Source organism: Lissotriton vulgaris, chromosome 7 (genome assembly GCF_964263255.1).
Source record: "Lissotriton vulgaris chromosome 7, aLisVul1.2, whole genome shotgun sequence".
Classification (NCBI taxonomy): Eukaryota; Metazoa; Chordata; class Amphibia; order Caudata; family Salamandridae; genus Lissotriton; species Lissotriton vulgaris.
In genome coordinates, this window is record NC_141695.1 from 948,721,698 (window position 1) to 948,746,567 (window position 24,870).

The 24,870-nt window shown below is 44.4% G+C and overlaps 1 protein-coding gene across 2 annotated transcripts in view; it reads left to right on the top strand.

The window, feature by feature from the left end:
- SLU7 (spliceosome associated SLU7) overlaps window positions 1–24,870 on the top strand; it is a 313,168-nt gene that overhangs the window by 87,961 nt on the left and 200,337 nt on the right. For both annotated transcript variants that reach the window (XM_086931394.1, XM_086931393.1), the window contains exons 8-9: window positions 7,195–7,326; window positions 17,524–17,621. In XM_086931394.1, coding sequence (XP_086787520.1) covers window positions 7,195–7,326; window positions 17,524–17,621 — 230 coding nt within the window. The remainder of the gene's footprint in view (window positions 1–7,194; window positions 7,327–17,523; window positions 17,622–24,870) is intronic.

Consider the following 24,870-nt stretch of genomic DNA (forward strand, 5'->3'; position numbering starts at 1 on the left):
TACATACATTTGGCGTATAGCCAATACATAAGCCTTCCTCTCTCGCTACGATAGGGCTCATTATGATCAATTAGAAAAACTACTTGAGCACCTGACAGATCAGTATAAGGATCAGGCAAAGGACCTTATACAAGAAGGCAAGTTAATCTCCAATGCCTCTATAAAATGCGCACTGAATGCCGCAGACACAGCATCCAGGGCTGTAAATACCAGTGTCATACTTAAGAGACATGCGTGGTTACGCATTTCAGGGTTTAAACAAAAAGTGCAAACCATCATTTTAAACCAACCATTTAACCAGAACCAGCTATTTGGCCCAGAAGTAGACACTAAACTAGAATAATTGAAGAAGGATACCAACACCGCAAAGTCTATGGGGTCTTTACAGTCTACACCAACTAGAAGCTCCTTTCGTCGCTCCTTCTACAGAGGAGGCTCCAAACAAAATGGAGCAGACACTACAACATCTTTCAAATCACTAACGTCCTCTAGCAAGGGATACTTTAGAGGAGGATACAGAGGCAATAATAACAAAGGAAGAGGTCGCGGTAACAAAGCAACCGATCCTTTCCGCCACAAAACTGTGGCTTCCCTCTGCTCCCCCCCACAGCATTCCACTCCTGTAGGGGGCAGATTAACACTGTTCCTGCCTGTCTGGAACTCCATTCCAACAGACAAGTGGGTGAGACAGATTATCCAACATGGCTACTGCCTAGAACTTACAGCAACTCCCCCAACCAAACCTCCCAGGCAGCGTCGAAGCAGAGTCAGACCATCTGACTCTGCTTCGACAGGAGGTTCTATCAATTCTACAAAAATATGCTATTCAAATAGTTCCTTTAGAATAACAAGGAAAGGGGGTTTACTCTCTGTACTTTCTAATTCCCAAGAAGGACGGAACACCAAGGCCAATTCTAGACCTTAGGCCCCTCAACCATTATATACAATCTGATCATTTTCATATGATCACTCTACAACAAGTGCTTCCACTGCTGCAACAAGGCGACTTCCTTACAGCACTAGATTTAAAGGACGCCTACTTCCATATCCCCATACATCCTGCTCACAGAAAGTATCTCCAGTTTGTACTGGAAGGACAACATTATCAGTTCAACGTCCTTATATTCGGGGTGACAACGGCACCATGTGCATTCACAAAGTGCCTGGCAGTGCTAACAGCAGATCTTAGACGACAACAAAATTAAAGTTTTCCCTTATTTAGACGACTGGTTCATAAAAGCCAAGTCATTCAATCAGTGTGTTCAACACACACATCAAACAGTTCAAACGTTGCACGACTTAGGGTTTACAATAAACTACACCAATTCGCACCTGCAGCCTTTGCATATACATCAGTATCTAGGGACTACACTAAATACATCTACAGCCCTAGCGTATCCCAGTCCAGCCAGGATACAAAGCATTCAAGCCTTGGTCAACACTTTCCAACATCAACAGTCTCTGCAAGCCAGAATGTTCATGAGACTAATAGGCATGATGACATCTTGCATCTTCATAGTACCTCACACAAGATTGCAAATGTGTCCAATACAAGAGTGCCTAGCACAACAGTGTAACCAAGCTCAAGGTCAGCTCAAAGACCTGGTGTTGGTCGACAGCCGCTCGCATCGCTCTCTGCAGTGGTGGAACACCAAAAAATTGACAAAGGGTCGGCCGTTCCTCGAGTCTGTTCCACAAGTAGTGCTCACAACAGACGCATCCCTCACAGGGTGGGGAGCCCATCTCTTACATCACACAACTCAAGGTCAATGGACCAAACACCAGAAACAGTTCTATATCAACCATCTAGAGCTGCTAGCAATATTCTTAGCACTCAAGACTTTTCAACTTCAAAACAAAGCTGTCGTAATCCGGACGGACAATATGACAGCTATGTACTATATACAAAAACATGTGTGGACACACTCTCTGCAACTGTCCCGGCTTGCACAGAACATTTGGAGATAGGCCATTCCTCAAAACATACATCTGTTAGTGGAACACCTTCCAGGAGTTCACAATCAGATAGCAGATCTGTTAAGTCGGCAGTCACAACAGATTCATGAATGGGAACTACATCTACAAGTTCTTCAACCATTCTTCCAATGGTGGGGGCACCCACACATAGATCTGTTTGCCACCCACGAAATTGCAAAATGCCCAGCCTTCGCCGCCAGGTTTCCAAACCCACTGTCCGAAGGCAATGCGATATGGATGAACTGGTCAGGCAGATTTGCGTATGCTTTTCCGCCTCTCCCACTCATTCCATGAGTAGTGCGCAAGCTCAGACAACAGTCTCTCACATTGATCTTAGTAGCTCCCGCATGGGCACGCCAACCGTGGTTCACCACACTACTAGATCTCTCTCTGGTTCCACATCAAAAGCTTCGGCTCACACCCTCCCTGTTAACACAGAACCATGGAGAAATGAGACACCCAGACCCAAACCAACTGAATTTGGCGATCTGGCTCCTGAAGCCTTAGAGTCTGGTTATCTGAACATACCACCAGACTGTATGAACATCATTAAAAAGGCTAGGAGACCTACTACCAGAGCGTGTTATGCCGCTAAATGGAAAAGATTTGCCATTTATTGCAATAATAACCAAATTGATCCCCTGGATGCTTCCATCCAGAATATCATTTACTACCTTTTACATTTACAAAGGTCTAACTTGGCATATTCCTCCATACGCCTGCCCCTGGCAGCAATTGCAGCCTATTTACAAAACAGGCAACATCTGTCTCTCTCCAGAGTACCTGCAATTAAAGCATTCATGGAAGGTTTACAAAGAATAATCCCACCTAGATTATCACCTTCTCCCGTGTGGAACCTGAATCTTGTCCTTACAAGACTCGTGGGGCCCCCTTTCGAGCCTCTACATAAATGTGAACTGCAATTCCTAACTTGGAAAACAGCTTTCCTTGTTGCCATTACTTCTCTCAGAAGAGTAAGTGAGATACAAGCTTTCACTATACAAGAACCATTTTTTCAGATACATCCTAACAAAGTGGTTCTTCGATCTAATCCAAAATTTCTTTCACAGGTCATCACTCCTTTTCACCTAAATCAATTCGTAGAGTTACCTGTGTTTTTCCAAAACCCAGACTCTGTAGCGAAAAGAGCTTTACACACATTGGATGTTAAGAGGGCTCTCTTATACTATATTGATAGAACTAAATCCTTTTGAAAAACAAAACAATTGTTTGTATCTCTCTCCTCCACACAAAGGCAACCCCATCTCCAAAGGTGGGATTGCGAGGTGGATTGTAAAGTGTATACAAATATACTATATTAAAGCTAAACGTACATTAACAGTTCCTCCTAGAGGGCACTCCACTCGCAAACTAGGAGCCTCTATGGCTTACTTAGGAAACATACCCCTAGAGGACATATGCAAGGCAGCAACATGGTCTACGCCTCACACCTTCACAAAACACTATTGTGTTGATGTGCAAGCCAAGCAGCAAGCTGCAGTAGGCCAAGCTGTCCTTAGAACTCTATTTCAAACTACTACAACGGATACAGGTGACCACAACTAGGGCAGACACTGCTGCACAATCAATGCATAGTGTACAATCTGCAGCTCATATGCCTCGAACGGAAAATGCTACTTACCAGTATGCATCTGTTCTTGGCATGTAGAGCTGCAGATCTGTACACACCCTCCATCCTCCCCGGGACTTGTATCCGTTCCATTTTTTCATCTTACTTAGATGCACATGCATGGACATCCTTTTTTTTTTCTTCTTTACTTCTACTAACTCCATCATTTCCCATCATGGCGAAAAACAATCTAAGAATGAAGTCGATGCCCATGCGCAGTATTGTCCAAGGGAGGAGTCGCCTATCTCGTGACTACAAAGACTTCTTCCAAGAAGACAACAACCTGCAATCATCCGAGCCCAACACCAGGTGGCGATCTAATGCATAGTGTACAGATCTGCAGCTCTACATGCCAAGAACAGATACATACTGGTAAGTAGCATTTTCCTTTTAGCTAGTGACAAATTTGGATTTCTCTGTGGAATCACCTATCAACCAAGTGCTGCAGCAAATGTTAAGTCTTGCATCACACTGCTGCCACCAACGGTAGGAAACTGGTACTTTGTGATAAATTAAAAAGCTGATATGCAATTTAAAGTGTCCATGGGTTCCCTTATAAGTGGACAGGGGCTTGCTATGCAATCCCAAAGTGCTCTATTAGTGGGTAATGTGGTCGAGCAGCCATAGGCTTAACACAGGGTAGTGCAAGACCTTTGCAAATACACACAATGATTAATAAATTAAACACACAACTTAAGAAGGAGAGCCACAACAATTTTAAAAAATACCCAGTGCCTTTATATATGCTTAAAGCGATACAAAAGGGGATGATGGGCGGAGCGTTTGAGCAAATCAAACACTCACCCCCAGTCAACTGATCTGGATTTAATCCATCACCATTCTTTAGCTCCCTCAGCCACCCCAGTTCAGACATGGCCATATGCACATCAGTCTGACCCTGTACCTCATGGGAACAGTCCAGCCCGAACTGCCAAGCCATGTCTTCCCTGGACTGGAAACAAGCATCCTGGGACCGGTTTCGGATTCATAATCCTCATTAGCCAGGCTATCTTGAATCCAGTGGCCAAGTGAGCAAGGGACTCACATCTGAGCATACCCTGCCAACTAAGGGCGAACAGAGCGATACAAAAGGGGATGATGGACGGATCATTTGAGCAAATCAAACACTCACCCTCAGTCAACCAATCTGGGTTTAATCCATCACCATTCTTTAGCTCACTCAGCCCCCCCCAGTTCAGACATGGCCATATGCAAATCAGTCTGACCCTGTGGCTCATGGGAACAGTCCAGCCCGAACTGCCAAGCCATGTCTTCTATATATGTTTAGGCATGAGAGAAAAATCGTTAAGGTAAATACATTTTTATATCTAAATTATTTTTAGTTGAAAAAGTGGCTCTGCAATTCCTGAGTTCTGCAATGTTATCCTGTGGAAGGAAGAAAAACTTCTGCAAACTGGTATAGTATAGCGACTTACAAGACCCACCAAGGTCCAAGGCAGCACCAACAATAGAACACCATTGGCATGACGGCAGCCAGGTGCCGGGTGCAAATCAACGTTGAGAGCCCAATGTATATCAATGGAGATCAGTAACTGCGAAAGGAGGCTGCCGGCTCTGGACAGGAAGCCAGGGGGGCTGAACCAGAAAGTGTGCTCAGGCCTGTGATGCTCAGGGAGGGGCTGGGGGGCTTTGGTCCTTTTCTCCAAGGCCCAGGAGCGACGAATGCAGTGGTGGCTTCGAGTGTTGGTGGTTCCGGAGGTCTCAGTCTCTTATCTTTTGGAGTTTCTTTAGAACAGGTCCACTGTTCACAGGAGGTGTTGAGTCTTTTTCCAAGACAGGCAGTACTCCTAGGTTTTTAGAGTCAACAGCTGCTGGCCGAGTGAGCTTTGGCACAGTTTTCGACAATGGATGTAGATATGCCGGCAGGTTTGGTACCAGGCCAGCTGCTCCTTCTCTCTGCATTTGCGTCTCTTCTGTGTCCTTCCTCTTCTTAGGTCATCATGATCTGCTTTTCTGGTGCCAGGGGCTCTCCTAAATACTGATATTAGGTGAGTGTAGGGAGGTAGCCAATAGGCTACTGACACCTGGGGTCACTATGCCCATTTCCTGTGGGAAATGGGCGTAACCCTGTCCCAGAATTCCTAAGTATACTACCACAAAGACGGCTACTTATGAAAAATTGTGTTCACCTCATAGTAGCCCCCCTTCTGGGTGGTACTAGCCTGGGGGTGGCATCCCTCCCTCACAAGCTAATATTCTCTCCTCTCCATGTGCCAAAAGGGCTCTGAACAGAAGATTGACTTCTCTCCTATGAGGGGAGCCAGATTCGCATTCCAAAGGCAACAGCTTCTTTAAAGCTTTCCGGCCTAAGGAGTCTAATCAGTAGGTCATCCTGGTGGAGGGGTGTTACACCCTCTTTCTCAACAGGCTTTTGTTCTGGGTCTCCTGAGAGCAAAGGCTCTTACCCTAGGAGGTCATAACAGCATCTTGGGTGGCAGGCTGATAGAAACCAGGCAGCAAGCACATCAGAGGCTGGGAGGTTTTCAGGAGGGAGGTGCCCTCTGAGTGCATGTATTGGTAAACCCGACACTGGTATCGGTGTGGGTTTACCAATATTAGATGTTTGATACCAAACATCCCTATTTTTAGTGAAGCCATCATGTAGCTGAGGAACTCGTTTTCACCAGTGTCCAGCACATGTCTTAAGATGGCTTCCCTGGTCATTTGTGGTGGCAGTCAAAGGACTGACCAGCACAGGGGCATATCTACTCAAGTAGGTGTGCCCTCACATGTAATATTCATTACCCTGCGTTAGGGCTGTCAGGCCATCTGTAGGGGGGATTTACACATTTTACATGCATTGTTTGGGGACCTGGCACACAGGGATGTGTGACATGTCGTGGTTTCATTGTTGTCTGTACCAAGACATGAGGTGTGCAATGTCAGTCTTTCATGTGCTTGGTGAGGGGTCCCTTAGGGTAGTACAATTTGAGCTGCAGCCCTTAAGGGCCCTCTTTAGTAGCTCAAGCTTTAGGTACCAGGGTACAATTTACTAGGGATTTACAGTGGGTGCTAAAGGTTTTGCCAATCTGGTGAACAATTTTACAGTTTGGGGAAAAAGCTCTGACCCTGGGGACCTGTTAGCAGGAACCCAGTGCACTTTCAGTTGAAATCACATGATTTACTAGGTAAAAAGTGGGAGTGACCATGTCAAAGAGGGTCACTTTCCTACAGAGAATATGTTATACTATAATTTCCAGAGTTTAAAAAAATGTTCACTAAACATTTTATTGAAATGAACAAATAGTTAATGGAAACAAATCACCAACCAGATATTTTTTTAAAAAAAAGACAGACAACATGCTTATTTTGCATAATATAGATTACAACAAACTGGAGAAATGCAAAATTATCCCTTCTTGATATTTTATTTGGAATTCGTTTTTTACATGAACTTATATTCATTATTTGGACTTGTGCATTATTCCTTACGTTGGTAACTGGTTGCTCTATTCTGCTACAGCTTCTTCCCAAGATGTTCATAAATGTTATAAGTACCAGATGCCATTTTTAGACCTGAAATCCCAAATGCTACTTTGTTTTTGATTCTTCCAAATGTTTTTCAGGATAGGGATCACAACAGCGAGGATGAAGATGAAGACAAGTATGCCGATGACATTGACATGCCTGGGCAGAATTTCGACTCAAAGAGGCGCATCACTGTCCGGAATCTTCGTATCAGAGAAGATATTGCTAAAGTAAGTCAGGAGTTTGTTTAGATCATGGGTATCCATAGGCCAGTAGTTAAGAAGTTATTTGGTCTATTGTGCTCAAAAGATTTTCTTTGGAAGAATACAAATGTTAAAGCCTTGTATACGAGTTGTGGCTTTTCAATCAACACTAAAGCATCTTCTAAATACCATTTTTGAAGGCAGAACACAGTCACCTGCTCTTAGTGATGTGCTTTTTGATGGAAAAAAGAGCTTGAGCGCTTCATCATAGGCTTTTTGTTTATATTCATGAACAATTGATGTGCCTTCACATGTACTCTATTTTGATGCACTTTTTTAGCAGGGAAATAAAACTCTCTGATCATGGGAAAAAAATGTTGATCATGAGGCAATTTTTTCTGTAAATATTCTTTTAATTTTAAGACCAAATATTCGAAATTGAAATTCACCATAAAAACTCTATTGCATTTTCTGCCTTATAAAAAAATACAAATAGCCTTCATTAGAGGAAATGCTGCTCCACCCCAGTATGTGTTACAGTTACATTTGCTACCTTATTATATTTTTTAGTTTTTGTAAGAGGAATTTCCAAACACAGGGCTTTGACCTATGCGAGAGGACGTCATGCTTTTCTGACAGGAATATAGTGTGAGTGGAGTAAAGTGAAAATTTTGCCTGTGTTCCTCAGCCCTCACTTTTTGTTTCTAAAAGAAATGTGATTTTCTACATGGGTATGAAAGAACGTGAGAGAGATGTTGAGGACTGTTGTTTTGTGGATCATACATTTCTTCAGAATATGACTGGTGTTTACACCAGTTTTGAGGACCAGCACAGTAAATATTACATGGGGGAGCTGTTTTCCTTCTCGAGTACTTTTGGCCTCCACTGTTCAATCTCAAAGGGCCCTCAGATGCTCTTTGATATTTTTTATAGTTCTTGATTTCAAGAAACGCCCATGGCATAGTTAGCTATCCTCTAAAAGGATCCATGATGTCAGACCGATGCACTCCTGCGAGGGAGCTCAATGAATGTCAGTGGACTTAGAAGTTCATTGGAGATTGTGTATTCATTCACATTACATAATACAACCTCCATTAGACTTGCTAGTAGAAGTGGCCTTTATGATTCAGTTGAGCTTTCTCCTTTCTCCAAGAGCATCAGTAACACAACAAAAACCACATTCTACGAATGTTACAGAACAGGACTGTAGAACGAATTGAATTAATTGCATTTTGAAATACTGAGGGACATATTTTCAACCCTTGGTGCACAGGTAAAGAAACAAGGAAACCTGTTAACATTAAAATAATAAAATAATGTGCTAGACCTACTCATGCCAACGTTTAAAGCGTTGTTATATTAAATACAGTACATTACAACTCATTCATGTTAATTAAACAAACATAATCTGTCCTCATTATTTAATTTTACATTTGCTTAGATTTAAGGATCTTTCCTGATGGCCTTTGCTGTGTTCCATGTTTTCTGATATTTAAGATTTAGGGTTTGGAAACCTAGTACAGAATTTCTAAATAGTTAAATAGGTGCAATATATTACCTTTTACATTTTTCCCAATAGATTTAGACGTTTTTCTCATTCCCTCTGTTCCCTCAACTTTGTATTTGTTTTTCTTATTCAAAGTAAGAGGGAAATACAGACTGTTTGGTGAATGGCACAGAAAGGAACAAGGCCAAAATGTAGGGTAACATGTTTGACTCATGGTATAGAAAGCCATGAAATTGTGCAGTCAAAAATGCTTGTATGAGAATATGAAGTCCGGCTTTCAAGGCAGTTTACAAAAGAGGAGATTGTGACATGTCTAGCCACATAATCAGAATTCTGCAAAAAATGCCAGCTATTAATGTGGCAGGTAAATACATAATTAACATTGTGTTATTGATAAACCAATAATATTGATAGGAGTCATGGATCTGCATTGGGTCAGTGCTTCTTAGCAATAAAAGAGCCAATGAGACATATTGGTTGTGTGCGTCTCATAGGTTGATGGCCCTAGCCATTGAATACAAAATTACAAGGAAACCCAGAGAACCGTCATAGGGAAGTCCCCTCAAGAAAATCCACACAAGTTGATGTTCCAGTACCATGAAGGTTTATTAAAGATTTGGAATAGTTACAGAAGGCAAAAAAGTTAATGGTTATTCAGTTGAGTATCAATATCATACATCAATTAGTAATAATGACTGTGCCCTTCCTTAGCATTTGCCAGAACCTCATAGGTTTTAGCACAAGGTAAATAAGGAGACAAACCACAAATCGGCAGAAGGATCGCTCAATTTCGAAGGTCAAGAAAATAATGAAACATTTCTAAGTATAAACTCAAATAGTAATCTGACATAGAATCAACTTGGTAAGAAAGCAAGGGAAATCTTAACTCGCCTCACAAATACAGCTCTTTTTATGTTTTAAAGCAGAGGAACCATACACAAATGATTCATCAATATGTCCTACAAAAGAAAACAAACGCACATTCACATTACACAATACAACATCCATTTGACTTGCTTGTAGAAGTGGCCTTTATGATACAGTTGAGCTTTCTCCTTTCTCCAAGAGCATCAGGAACACACAAAAACACATTCTAGAAATGTTACAGAACAGGACTGTATAACTAATGGAATTAATTACATTTTGAAATACTGAGGAACATATTTGCAACCCTTGTTGTACAGGTAAAGGAACAAGGAAACATGTCGACATTAAAATAATGTGCTACACCTACTCATGTCAACGTTAAAAGCTTTGTTATATTAAATAAAGTACATCTATCTTTTATGCAACTCATTCATGTTAATTAAACAAACATAATCTGTCATCATTATTTCATTTAAAATTTGCTTAGTCAGTTGTAGGATATTAATTGATAGATTTAAGTATCATTTCTGATGGCCTTTGCTTTGTTTCAAGTTTTCTGACATTTAAGATTTGGAAACCTAGTACTGTATTTCTTAATAGTTATACAGGTGCAATATAGTACCTTTTTAATTTTGCTTCTTAGATTTAGAAGTTTTTCTCATTTCCTCTGTTCCCTTAACTCTGTATTTGTTTTTCTTATTCAAAGTAAGAGGGAGATCCAGACTGTGTGGTGAATGGCAAAGAAATGAACCAGGCCACAATGTAGGGGGAATGAGTTTGGGTTCAGAAATTATGACCCCTGCACAAGGATAGCAGTAAATAATAGCAAGTGGTTTCACTGAATTGAAATTGAGGTTGAAACAAACTGAAGTTTCAGTTCCCACTTTAACTCAACTTCATGATCAAAATATTGGTTTCAAAGCTGTCTCCCAATCTGATCAACATGTTGCAAAGCATGTCAGAGGATGTGTCTCCGCTATTCTATTCAGTGTTTCAGAATGTTAATGAAGAATGTTAATTACCTGGATCACCAGTTCTCTGTCATGAGAATCATGTTAACTTCATTAAAAACAAGCCGTTCATCCCTTAAAGAGGTAGTGTTACAGAAGTAGTCACAGCTTTAGATTCTTTATGTGTTCTGTTCTTCAAGAGGTGACTTCAACGCTGCTGGTCGCCCTGACTCGACCTCTCTCCCTGCTTTGCTGTGCCCGGTCTCCCTCCCGCCGCTGCTGTTGTTACCTTAGTGGCCGCCGAGCGGAGGGAGACTACAACTCCCAGCCTGCCCAGCGTCCCGGATCCACTCCAGCGGGGTCATCGCGCCCTGAGGCGCTAGAAAAACGCTGCTCCCTCGGCAGAGCGGGTGTTCTGTTCTTCAAGAGGTGACTTCAACGCTGCTGGTCGCCCTGACTCGACCTCTCTCCCTGCTTTGCTGTGCCCGGTCTCCCTCCCGCCGCCGCTGTTGTTACCTTAGCGGCCGCCGAGCGGAGGGAGACTACAACTCCCAGCCTGCCCAGCGTCCCGGATCCACTCCAGCGGGGTCATCGCGCCCTGAGGCGCTAGAAAAACGCTGCTCCCTCGGCAGAGCGGGTGTTCTGTTCTTCAAGAGGTGACTTCAACGCTGCTGGTCGCCCTGACTCGACCTCTCTCCCTGCTTTGCTGTGCCCGGTCTCCCTCCCGCCGCCGCTGTTGTTACCTTAGCGGCCGCCGAGCGGAGGGAGACTACAACTCCCAGCCTGCCCAGCGTCCCGGAACCACTCCAGCGGGGTCATCGCGCCCTGAGGCGCTAGAAAAACGCTGCTCCCTCGGCAGAGCGGGTGTTCTGTTATCCAAGAGGTGACTTCAACGCTGCTGGTCGCCCTGACTCGACCTCTCTCCCTGCTTTGCTGTGCCCGGTCTCCCTCCCGCCGCCGCTGTTGTTACCTTAGCGGCCGCCGAGCGGAGGGAGACTACAACTCCCAGCCTGCCCAGCGTCCCGGATCCACTCCAGCGGGGTCATCGCGCCCTGAGGCGCTAGAAAAACGCTGCTCCCTCGGCAGAGCGGGACGCGAGCGGGACGCCCGGACGAAGCCCGGACAAAGGGCGGGCCGTCTGAGGCCGTCCGAGGCTGGACAAGGTTGGGTTGGGCCCGTTACTCTGCTAGAAAACCTGATGTAAGGATGTGAGCCTGTGTTATAGCTGGGGGTTATTAATTGAATTATTGACTCTTGGAGCACCTGTTTACCCCGTACTTTTGAAAAGCATTGTCTGTTAGTGAAATATGCCCGGCAAAAAGTTATCCCCTGCAAAAAACACTATGGACAACTATATCTTTCAGGTAGTTGCCAAAATCAATAGTGACAGGAGAACTTCGCTTGGCCGGAGTTCACCGTCTGCCCTGAGTTCACCAACTTCGCCGGCTTCAGCCTGTGCCGAGTCCACGGAGCAACCCATCTCCTACTGTCCACCTGTAAATGAATCTGTCCAAGCTGATATCTCTGTAATGAACCAGTCGGCTCTGATTGAGTTAGACAGCGAGAGTGAGACGGACACTGATCAACAATTACCCGAGGACAAAGCCCCCACTCCGGTGCCTGCTCCACGATCCACCAGAGGGGCTAAAAAGCCACAGCCACAGCCGAAACGATTTGGGCTCAGATCAAGCCGCAAAAAGATTGCATCGCCCCCTAGCAAATCCGCAAGGGAAAAAGAAGTCACTCTGGATGACGTTTCTATGTCTCTTACTAGTGGTCAATTTAAGAACTTACTGAGTATGATAGACACTAAGATAAAGGACATTGTTAATCCGCTGTTAGGCAGAATTGATAAACTCACTAAGGAAGTGAATCGCCTTGGGGGTTTACTGAATCAAACCTTATCTGAAGTAGGCAAACTACCAGAAGCTGTTTCTAGCAGGGTGGAGTCCAGTAAGGCCTCTTCTTCTTTGGTGGGTGGTGGGGTTTCCTCACTACCAGTTCCTTCGGTGGCTCCCTTGATATCCATTATAGATAGTGCAGAGAACAAAAACGTTCCTTCAGATACATCCTCCGCCCCAGAATCTGTAAATGGCTCGGTAGAGTTAATAGTTGAGGCCTCTCCATTGGTCTTGGTTTTAGCCAATGTTCCTCTTTTGCAGCCTGGTCAGGAAGAATCTACCTCATCCCTATTGTCTAAAGCACTTTATTGGCTAACAAATAACATGGTAATAACTCCAAGGGGTAGGCACCAATTGGCTGACGAAATAGTAAAGGCTAGAAGGGTGAGGTGGATAGGTAATAGTACAAAGAAATTTCTGGGTGACTGCGTCATCCTACATTTTTCTGACCCAGAGGTTTTGGCCAATATTCTACCCAACCTTCTACCTCCGCAGCGGGGATCGACTGAAATCATTCCACTCACTTTAGACTTTTTCTATCAGTGTAGTAGGAGGGTCTCTAATAAAACAATGCTAAAAACTAAGTGGAACGTTGTCCCAACAAAAGGGCGGACCAGAGAGGGGTTTAAATCTAGAGAATAGATTTTCAGCCCTTTCCAATCTTGATGACTGTGATTGACTCTCTATAAATCTAAGTCAAGTACCACTAGCTAATGGGGATCCAAATTCGGATAGCTTATCTACCCAGAATGTTAATTGCCTTACTAATGATTTGTTGAATAACTTGGTTGTCCATCCAGAGGGTGAGGCTTGTGTACTAAACTCTTTTCCTGGATTACGCCAGGGTCGCTTGTCTGGAGTTGCTAACCTACTCTGCTGGAATATAGCTGGTCTGACATCCAAGCTCGATTGTGGGGACTGGCTTGGCTTTGTTACCCAATTTGATATTTGTATATTCCAGGAGACTTGGGCTTGCGATCCTGTCTTTGTATTAAGCTATTTGAATTTTTATGTGGCAGCTGTCAAGGGTCCGAAAGGTAGACCTATGGGGGGGCTTACTATCTGGATTCGACAAGCACTAAATTTCTCAGTTAAAAATATAGCTACTGGACACAATGATATCCAGCTTATTAGGATTTCTAATGACAGAACAGGGTCACTTGATATTTACAATATTTATATTAGGAGTTCCAAAGGTCGATCTGAAACATTATTAACTTTGGCCGACCTCATCGAGGAGCACTCCATTAAAAATAACATCGTTATAGCAGGAGACCTTAATAGGACGTTCGAGCCATTGGTTGTGGGAGATGCTTTCACTGGTGCTGATGAGGATTCCTTCTGGGGCATCCCTGAACTACAACTGAAACCAGTCTCCCGGTGGACAGAGGACATAATAGCTATTAATGCACTGTGTCTTGAAAAAGGTTTGAGAGCTATGAACGGGAGAACAGCTGGGGACAGAATTGGTTCACCAACTTTCGACAATGGGAGGCACAAAAGTCGAATTGACTATGTGATCTGCAGTTTGCATCTGTGGCCTGCCCTTTGTGATATGGAAGTCATCATAAGATCTGAGAGTGACCATAACCCCCTAAGTGTGACTCACAAATGGTGGCCTGCTGAATCAAACTTTAGCTGCATGAATGAATTCGTTCCTCCACCCATTATCCCCGAGAACAATATGCGTAGGCTACGTTGGGACACTGTAGCGAGAAATCAGCAGGCTATTGATATTATTAACAGTGAAACCGATCAAGCCATTCTAGCTATGGAACTGGCTAATGCCTCTCCTAAGGATCTGGGTGAAGTGGTTAAAATACATGATACCCTCTTTGGTAAGATCAAGGCGCACTTTCTAAGACCTGATAAACATAAGGGGGTTATTACCAGAAAAGATGCTAGATGGTATAACTCTGATTGTAGGAAGGCAAGACTCGACCTTGACCGGGCAATCAAGAAGCGAGACTGTGTGTCTGTTTCTCTAGCCAGGAAAGAATATAAACTATGCATTGTTAAAGCTAAGAAGGATTGGGACGAGCAACACTGGTGCAAACTGAAAATGGCCAGTGACAGGAAGGATTCCAGGGTATTCTGGAATATTGTAAAATGGGGTTCTGAGAGAGCTGAAGAGTCACCAAGTAATAACGTCTCACAGGAGGAATGGGTTAAATTTTTTAGTTTGCAATACACTCTTAATACCCGGGTCTCAGTTGACGTCAGTACGGCTATGAAGTTTTTTGAAGATGACAATTTTAACTACAAAGAGATTATGTCTGCAATCTGTGCAGTAAAACGCGGGCGAGCTCCAGGACAAGATGGAGTACCCGCTGATATATTCCTAAATGATAGTGAACGCTGGTGCAAATATATACATTTGCTTATAAACTCAATTGCTCAAGGAGCAGATGTCCCTGATTCATGGAGGGGTGCAGTTATTATCCCCGTGTATAAGAAGGGGGACCGAGCTCAGCCCTGTAACTATAGGCCTATTAGCCTTATTGACACTGTGCAAAAAATCGTGGGTCGCGTGGTGGTCAATAGGCTTCTCGACTGGGCTGAGGATTTTAATATTCTATCTCCATTCCAAGCAGGTTTTATAAGGGCAACAAGCACGATCGATCAAGTGTTCCGCTTCCAATTATTACAGTGGAAAACCGTGGTACTGGGGGGGTGTAGCCTGTACGCGGCATTTGTCGACTTGCGGGCTGCATTCGACCTGGTCCCACGTGCAAAACTGTGGCAGGTCTTGCATAGCTTGGGGGTTTCCGATGAGTTACTAACCCTGATATTGCGCCTCCACGAGTCTAACTATGCAAAAATTCAGTGGGGCGGACACGGGATGGTCACTCCTGATTTCCGTGTTGAAAAAGGGGTCAGACAAGGGTGCTCAATGGCTCCTACACTATTTACATTGTTCATAAACGGGGTAGTTTCTCGATTGGTAACTGCGAATGTTGATGCTCCTTCTCTTGCAGGACTAAAAATCCCCATATTAATGTTTGCGGATGACACGCTAATTTTATCAAAAACCCCTAGTGGACTACAGCGTGCTCTGACAATTTTTGAGAACTTTTGTGGGGAACATGGACTGGAGGTGAATACTACGAAAACTAAACTAATGAGCTTCAAGCCGCAGCGTAGCTTTAAGTCCAAAATTATGATGAGTGGTGGGCCTTTAGAGTTAGTTAAATCATTCACATACCTAGGTATCCAAATAACTGATGACCACAGGTGGAGCCAGCATATAAATATTGCTATTTTGCGACACAAACAAATAGCTGGCACAATTAATTCTGAACACAGGAAATCGCTAACCAAACCTGTTAAACCAGCCCTATTGGTATATGAAGCAAAGGCTATTGGGTCTGCACTTTACGGCGCTGAAATGTGGGGCTTTGAAAATCTTACATCTCTACAAGCCTCTGAAAATAAATTTTTAAGAACTCTTACCGGTACACCTAAAAGTACTCCGTTGTTGCCTCTCCGATACGATCTAGGAAGGAAACAAATCAAGGACTTGGCCAGATTACGCCCGATCTTGTATTGGCGCAGACTCTGGACCACTCCTGAGCTCTCACATTATGCCGCGGGTTTTGTGGATGTGATCAAGGCTGATGGCTTTCACAAGATAAGCTGGCTTAAATCATTGAAATCTATATTGTTTGAGCTAGGGCTGAGTTCTTTATGGCAGGACCCTGCTGGGACATCTTTCCCTTCTAAGCGTGTCTTAAAAGATATTTTTTGGGAATGGATTGCTACTAAAACTTTAAATGTTGCAAGCTCTGGGTCCATGTCTTCGCATTTTCTTGAGGCCAAAATGTATCCAGTCTTGGAACCATATTGGGATATCATCTCCAAACCAGGTGATAGGAAGCTCTTATTCCAACTGAGAGCTGGTGCACTTCCTATAAAAATATTGACAGCTAAATGGGGTTCAGGTGGAAGTAGCACCTGCCCAGCTTGTGGGTTGGGGGATGAGTCTCTGGGTCACTTTCTGTTTTCATGCGGATCATATGCTATTCCAAGATGAGTATGGTTAGCTCCAATGTGCAGGAACCTTGGGACATCAAGTAGTTCTGTAGCTATGCGAATTATTTGTACGACTCAAGTTTCTTGGATCCTGATAGCTACAGCAAAATATCTGGGTTGGGCATGGATGCTCAGGCAGAGACTGCTAGTTAAATAACTATTCTCTGCCCGACAATTTAGACAGAGACTGCTAGTTAAATAACTATTCTCTGTGTGACAAATTGGCCCTCATGAATTTGACATTACTGCTTTTTATTTATCAAGGACTATGTATCAAGATAGAGACTGCTAGTTAACCAACTATTCTCTGTCTTGATAATTGATTTTTTGCATTTGTATAATTGCTTTTAGACTCCAGCGTTTCTCATCTTGAAAAGTATTTTTATCTAATGTTTTAATTCTTCTTTTAACCGAATGAATTTCTTTTTTATATGTAACTTATAGTGTTGCGTCAATGTGCTGGATTGTAAATTTAATTTGTTTTTAAAATTCTTGTGTATAATATGCTTTTATGAGTAACAACTCGAATAAAGCACTTTGACTTGTTGACTTGATTCTTTATTCTTCGGTAGACCATCACAATGGACTGTGACACCAACTGTCGTGGTTATCAATATATAATTTCTGGACATACAAAACTTTTCTGTTGAAATCTCAGTAGGTCTGTTTCTATTTAGACCTTATCAGATTTTTAAAGTTTTTTTAAATAAGCTCCACTTGTATTAAGGTGGTGCGATCTTTAACCTCCGAAACCATAAATTCCCAACTTTGCCCCATTTGTTTCATGTAACACAAGGCTGTTTGAGTGAGGGATCCACTTTAATGTCACTTGAAGGAATGTTATAAAATGATGGATACGTTATAAAAAAAATACTCTGAACATGGTCTAAACTTATAATGCACAGTTCATTGCAGCATGAATGGGATGTTATTTATGTAATGCAACAATACTTACTTTTTTCTATAGTACTTGAGGAATTTGGATCCAAACTCTGCTTACTATGATCCCAAGACGAGAGCTATGAGAGAGAACCCATACGCCAATGCTGGCACAAACCCAGATGAGTAAGTGACCATTTTCTTCCTGCTGCTTTGATATCTTGCCACGTTGCAATAATCCAGTGTGACGTAAACATGCATAGAAGTTATTAACAGTGAGATTCTCAATTGGGCTGTTGCCAATACTTCTTGAGAGACTGATATGATTAAACTATAGCAAGGGCCTCCAAACTTTTCGCTAGTGAGAGCTACGTCTGACCGGTGAAAATCGTGAGCTACTGAAAGCCAAGTCACTCTCGCATTGTTACCAGACACCCCCACACCCAGCTTTATTGACTCTAAGCCTAATGTTCATATAGCCATGGTAATGTCCATAGAGATAATTTGAACAGAATACTATGATTAGGGGCATTATGACAGGGTTGCCATGTGTGGGAGCATAGTCTTTAGGGATGTATGCACATGTGTGCTTATGAATGAGATATGTGTGTTTACGGATTACCGAGAGACCTTTTGCCATATGTGGCACCGTTACATGTTTAACACACGTGGGAGAAATTTACAGTGCAGAAAAATGTTCTGCCAAAATATTTAGAGTTAGAGAATGTTTCTACACTTTCAATTTCTCCAACATAACATAACAGCTGTATTTTTCCCTTATAAATATGGCACTGTATTGAGAAAAAATAAACTGAATTAACTTTGTTTATATGGATTCCATAAAACTCATAATTTAAATTTTCTCCCATTTCCAAGTGTCACATTTACAAACACCAAGCATCTTCTTCCCACTTGGTGCCATAATTGTAACAGAAAAATACATTTGTTTAAATAAGAGGATGTTTTTTTTTTTTTTTTTAAATTTTTGAAAACCTTTATTGTGCATAAAAAGAACAAATACGGGCCCACAACCTTCAGGCCGGCCACGATACATTTGGAGCACAAGTGCAAGCAATACGGTTCCCCAGCGGCTTCAGACGGCATAGCAACTATCCCTGGACATATACAGAATGGAACATGTCGCCGAGGAGAAGGAGCATTGAAGGTTAAGTTTTTAAATTTTTTCGGGCAAAATGAAAGCAGTGAAGAATAGGAACGAAGGAGAATTGAGTCCGTACATGAGCTTCACAACATGAGCAGGTAGCATCATCAATGGAAATAACAATGGAATTTAACCCTCCGGGAAATATGGCGGTACAGAGGAAAACAACAGGAGCATCAGTCAGCATTTCAACCCCACCCACAGCGCCACCCACTCCCTGCTAACCCCTATCGCGGACCCAGAACAGAAACAAGATCAAGAAAGCGCAGAAAAATAGAAAAAATAAGGCCCATAGAACGAAATGAAAGAAAAACGGATCTAACCCCCCACCCTACACCAATGCGGAGGCTACGGCCTACCCCCCCCCCCCGACAATGTGCCTGTCGCCCAATAAAGAACCCGAAATATAGACCAAGAAAAGAGGGAAGAGAGAAAGAAGATAAAGAAGGAAAATGGAATGTTAACACTTGAATATATAGGGAGGAAGAAAGAGTAAACTATTCTATCACTCCCAAAGAAAAAAAGGGGGGGATGTGGGGAGGAGCCCACCCAATATCGAGCCTCCCGGACTCTCCAGCCCTATGCAACTCCTACGCCGTGCAGAGCAATAATTCGAAGACATACAATCAAAAAAGGAGCAGAAGTAGTCACATCCAGGTTATCGAGTCAGCACATGAACCATCCCCCCATCACTAGAACGTACGATAGAACATACACACCTCCACTCCACATGAGAGTTTGCCACAATCAGCAACAATAACAGGATAAATTGCGAGGAGGCACAGCTTCAATACACGCCGATGGGGCGTCCCAGACCGAATCCCCACCAGACAGAGCAGCGTAAGTCGTCACACATAAGCCCCTAGCCCTGACCAGACCGCAGACGATCCCTCCACCATGACACCCGGCAGAAGTTCGCCACTGACGAAAGAAAGAAACAAGATGGCCCCCCTAGGTAGTATAAGAGCAGAAAGGAGCAAAATGGACGCCGCCCAGCAAAAACAGTTCTCCTGTCCCCGTGAATCATCAGCGGCAGAACAGCCAGGCATCGCAAGGCATGTAGGAAAGTCTGTAGATCACAGTGTCCATGGATAGCCAGTTGAGGCGCCGACTGCGCAGCAAACGAGGGCTGCAATATCACGGAGGAAATCTTTGACACAAGCAGAGAGGGATACACTGTAGCGTCGTCAAAGGAGCTATCCACCATTCTTGTAGCCGGCAACATTGTATCCCAGGTGGAACTTAGCGGAGGCGGAGCGAGGGAAACAGGTCTGTGGTATAAGCGCCGCCGGATGAATCACAGCATCAAGCTTCTCGCACAGTGTTCGAATATTCGTACACATCTCGGCTCTCAATTCGGCAAGCGCCACCAAGACAGTGTTGTAAGTCACGTCAGGGGAACGTGCCACCCTGACCGCAGTTTGAGGCGCAGTTCGCCATCCAGCAGACCGGTCCAGTGACTGTTCGTCGTCACACTCCCGGGTCACCACGTAAGGGAGCATCGCTTCCATGACGCCCGCCATCACTTTCACACACACGGACAAGCCGTGACTGTGCAGGCGAATCCTCAAGGGAGACAAGGTCCCCGGCCACCAGTCAAGAGCCCCCCCCCGGCAAACTCGGGGCGGGGGTACAACAAAAGGCAGGCTCCGCCAGTCAGCTACACACCAGTACGGGAGGGGGGGGGGGGCACGGCGCAACTCACCTGGACACCCCTCAAGCGAAGCGGTAGCGTAGCATCAGTCAGTAGGAGTAAACTTCGCAGAGGGGGCCAGGAAGCAGCGTCGCGCAGCACAAAGTAAGGCAGATCGCCGGCCTCCCCCCAGCTCGGCTGGGTTACGGTGCTGCAGCAAGCGCCATCTTAGCGGGGCCGCCCGGGTCTCAGCTCCAGGTCCAGGGGCGGTCGCCAGCACAATTCAGCCGGTTCTCGGGCTAGAAGGCTGGTAGGAGTTTCAAAAAGACACTAACAGCCTCAGCGTCCTATCGCCGTCATCCCACTGTCGCGTAGAGCCCGGATAGAAGGCAGGATTAATCGGTGGGAGACAGATGCACGGAGAGCCGGGAGACTAGACGTCCGTCTCCGTCGCCATCTTGGCTCCTCCCCAATAAGAGGATGTTTAAGTGAATAAACATGCTTCATGAACCATTAAGAGATATTTGGCTTAATTGAAAGTGGAGAAAGACATTAATAGTTATTTTTTCAATGAAAAAGGTTTCTTCACTTTGGCTTTTTTCCATTTCAAACCAGCATTTGCAATGCAATAGGTCTTGCATTATTGAAAGTTTGAGCTATTGTGATTGCAAATAATAATGCAACGGCAATAGGTAAAACTTTCATTAATGCGAGGCGGAGTGGGGGACCCCACTGGTGACTGCGGAGGCAATGAAGGTGGTAACCTGGGAGGTGGTGGAGCCTGTGAAGGAGATGGAAAAGGAGGAAGAATTGGAACACAAGGGAGAAGGATGGTGTGCCTATTCTTGTGTTTTAGGATTAGGAGCTGGAGATTGCTCCAATGGCAGCTGTTTTGAAAAAGTCGTTTTTTTATTTCTGAGACAAAATCTCCAAGGGTGTTGATAATGGGAGCTTCGTGGTGATCCTCCCTATCTGTGGATGGATGAACAGTTGCTTTTGCCTTGCATATAGCTGCTCCTGCAGTCTCTGTAGGTATGGTTGCTCCTGATCGTTCGAGAGGGTCAATGCCCGGAGCCGTGACCAGTGTCAGTTCTAAAGCTGTTCGGAGCAGACTGTAACCCGAAAATGGTGAAGCCCCTAAGCCTGTGTGTTGGTGGGAAGACTGGATGCCTGTCCCGTTTGTTGGCGGTGCAATGCCTCTGTCTGAGCCCTTCTCCAAGGCTGGGCACGGGTGTCACCCATACTCCTGACCCCTTTGTCCAATCCCCGGAGTTTGTCAAGGTGATGAGACTTTTTGTTCCTCTTCCTACTGGTCACAGTCGGGGAAAACACCGCCTCTAGGCAAGCTGGGTGGTGTCTGAATCGGTGGAACTCCCTAGGGTCCATAGTCCTCACCTTCTTCAACGTCGAGCTGGGTCTCTACACTGAAGAGGTCATTGGTATGATCGGAGGCTTGCACCCCCATCTTCTGGTCGGCCCACGTTTGTTATCAGCGAACAGGTGGTCTTTTTCGGGCACATGGTGAGGGAGACGTGGCACATAGTATTGTCTTAGTAAGTTGTAGAGGCAGAGATAGGACACCTACTGGTGATCAGACCACTGAAATCTGCCATGGTTCTGTGGGACGGTATTAAAATGGAGCCCGTTTTATCACCCTGAGTGCATTCTCTGTGAAGAAGCAGTCGAAGATGCAGACACATGGCCCTGTAGAGGGCCTGAGGCCCTCATGTTAGGAGTCAAGGTTTAAGTCAGTCTCCAGAGGCTGTTGCTGAGGAGATCCCAAACAAATGGAATCGAATTTCACTGCGTCGGCCCAACAGAAGCATGAAGAATGCGATGAACTCGCAGTCGTGGTAATCCATGTTGGAATCATATGGAGGGGAAAAAAAATAATATGGAGTCAGTGCCTATGTATACTGCCATTAGATTCTGTTCTAGCAGCTGTGATCTTCTAACAAAGAATTCTTTGAGCAAGTGCCAAACAAACAATCCACCCAGCTTAGTTCCCGTGATCGAGGCGCCGCCATGTTTGAAGAGGACACCTCCACATAAAACATGCTCGCGGCCTAGCTGAACAAAGCCTTTGAGCCTCAAGCTGAGGTATTCACACCAAGTTATCACACTCCCAGACACGTTCCATTTTCCTTCTTAGTAGTGAATGACATTTCAGGATAAAAAAGAGACACTGTGGTGAAAGGATGTTTGCCCTGCTTCCATTGTTTTCATATTTGGTTCAATCTTAGCACAGGTCTTTGTGGCCTATGAGCCTTGCAAAATCACCTTTGACATGTGTCTGGGCATGTTAACTTTCCTTTGGATGTCCTCTTAATAGTCCCTTCCAACTCTCTCTCATCCTCCATCCCCCATTAACTCTGCTCTCACCTCTATCAAGAGGCCTTTGAACCAATAGTATCCAGGAGGTGTGTTGTTTCTTGTTCTAGACAACTCATACTACTGCTCCTCTGAATCACGACCCCAGACAGCAGAGTCTATTGAATAAGTGTATTGGATACTTTTGCTCAAGTCTGCCCTGCGAGAGAAAAGCTTTTGCCTGTCTTGTTCATCCAAGAACTCTGGCCTTAGGCTCTCTAGGCAATAGTTAGGAAATGATAAAACTATCCTTACTACTTTCAGGCTAGTCACAATGTCTTGGGCTAGCACGACTGATGCCAGTGCACTTGGCTACATCCTATTGACCCTTCCCACAGAGAAGATGTGATTTGTAATCTGCCGTTATCAGCATTAGAGGATGAAAGTACACCGAGCCCCACCAGTCCGATATAAATCAAACTAACTCCTACCAGTTTAAGGCTGGTTGCCAGGTATCAGGCCAACCTAGCTGATTCCTGGACTCTTGCCCTCAACCTGATAACATTTCCCACTTTGAAGATGTGATCAATAATCTGGCCTTATCTGCATTGGAAGATGAAATTATGCCGAGCCTAACCAGCCAGGAAAAAGCAAACTACCCCCCAACACTTTACGAATGGTCACGAACTGCCAGGATAGCCTTGCTGATTCATTTGGCATGTGGTGCCCTCCTGCTGACTTGTCCTTTTACGAAGACTTGACCCACAGTCTTTGTTTACCAGATTTAGAAGGTGAAAGTATGCTGCACAGATTACCCACTACCACTTCAAGGCTGGTTGTAATGTCTTAGGAGAGTCTTGCTGATTCCTGTGCACTTGGACCCATCTTGTTGACCCTCAGCACTGGAGAGATGCCCTCCACAATCTGCAGGTGTCAGTGTTTGAAGTAGAAGTACATTGAACTATGTCCATGGTAACTTCACACATGTCTAACTTTGACTTCTTGGTGGCAAGGGCGTCGGAGGGTGCAGTTGTCAGGACTTTCCTTCTCAAGTTGCCTCTTTTAGGTGAGGAGCCTCTTCTTCACTTGTAGTATTGTATTGTATCATTTATATAGCGCTTATTACCCCTGTGTGGAGCACTCCACGTGCCTACACACATGAATAGGAAGCCACCCTGTGTAGTGTGTATGATTGGAAAGGTACTGGGCATTGTAGCCTATTCAAGAATTGTCTGCATGCTGTGTGTGATGACCCCCCAGGTGGTTATTGTGTTATGGGACAAAGCTGATAGCGGTGTTAGAGACAGACACACAAACAATATTTAGACCAGCACTTGGGCCATTTTACTACAAACAGACTTTATTAAAGGAACTTTTTTCAGGAACAGTCTTTTAAACAGAGGAAAGATATTTTCAGCAAAATCTGGACGGAAATTGTTACCTCATCAAAACCCCTTTTTCCAACCATTATTTTGCCAGGAGGCGAGTGTGCTACACAAAAAACACAACGTCCTCGGCAACACCTGGAAGCTAATTGCACGTGTCAGAGAAAAGCTGTATTACATCTAGACTGCCCCTAAAGTTCTTTGATACCTACGTTATACTGTTTATCAATATTTTGATATAAATTGAGTTAAGATGGTGAGATAAGGTGTCATTGCTATTGTTTAATCCATGCTTGTTATGTTACATGCTTTTAATAAAGCTCTTATTCACAGAGTTCTTGGCCCCTTAGCACTTTATGGTGCGGAACACGTGACTGTAGTTGAGTTGTACCCTGAAGATCTCCCCGGGGGTGGGGGGTCCAGATCCAGGAAGCCAGAGGGGATTTTGTAGGTCGACAGAATTTTCCAATTTGTTACTAATGCGCCTACACAAGTGGACACGCATCTGTAGGCGCTGGGCCGAGCTTGGGTGGGCAGATTCCATGTCACCAGGGTCCATCCCCCTCCCGCATCTACACTCATTTTAGAGCCCGCCACCAACTACCGCTTTTAATGTCCTTTAACGACCGCCATAAACAGCGGCGGGTCGTCAAGGCCTCATCAGGGCGCGTTAAAAAGGGCCCCTCTGCCGATAGCGTGCACACGGGGATAACGAGGCGAGGGGTACCCTGGAAACAACGCTGAAAGAAAGGCCTGGGAGGCTGCAAATCATTACTGGATGGGGGCTGTGCTGATGAGCAGCAAACCCACGCTCTTCGAAGTGCACCAATGATTAACGTGAAAGAAATGGAGATTAATTATTGCCCCAGTATTGGAACTTTCATAGATTCCCATGCTTTGTATCATTCCCCGTCGTCGGAATGGGAGCCTCGGTAAATAGTAAAA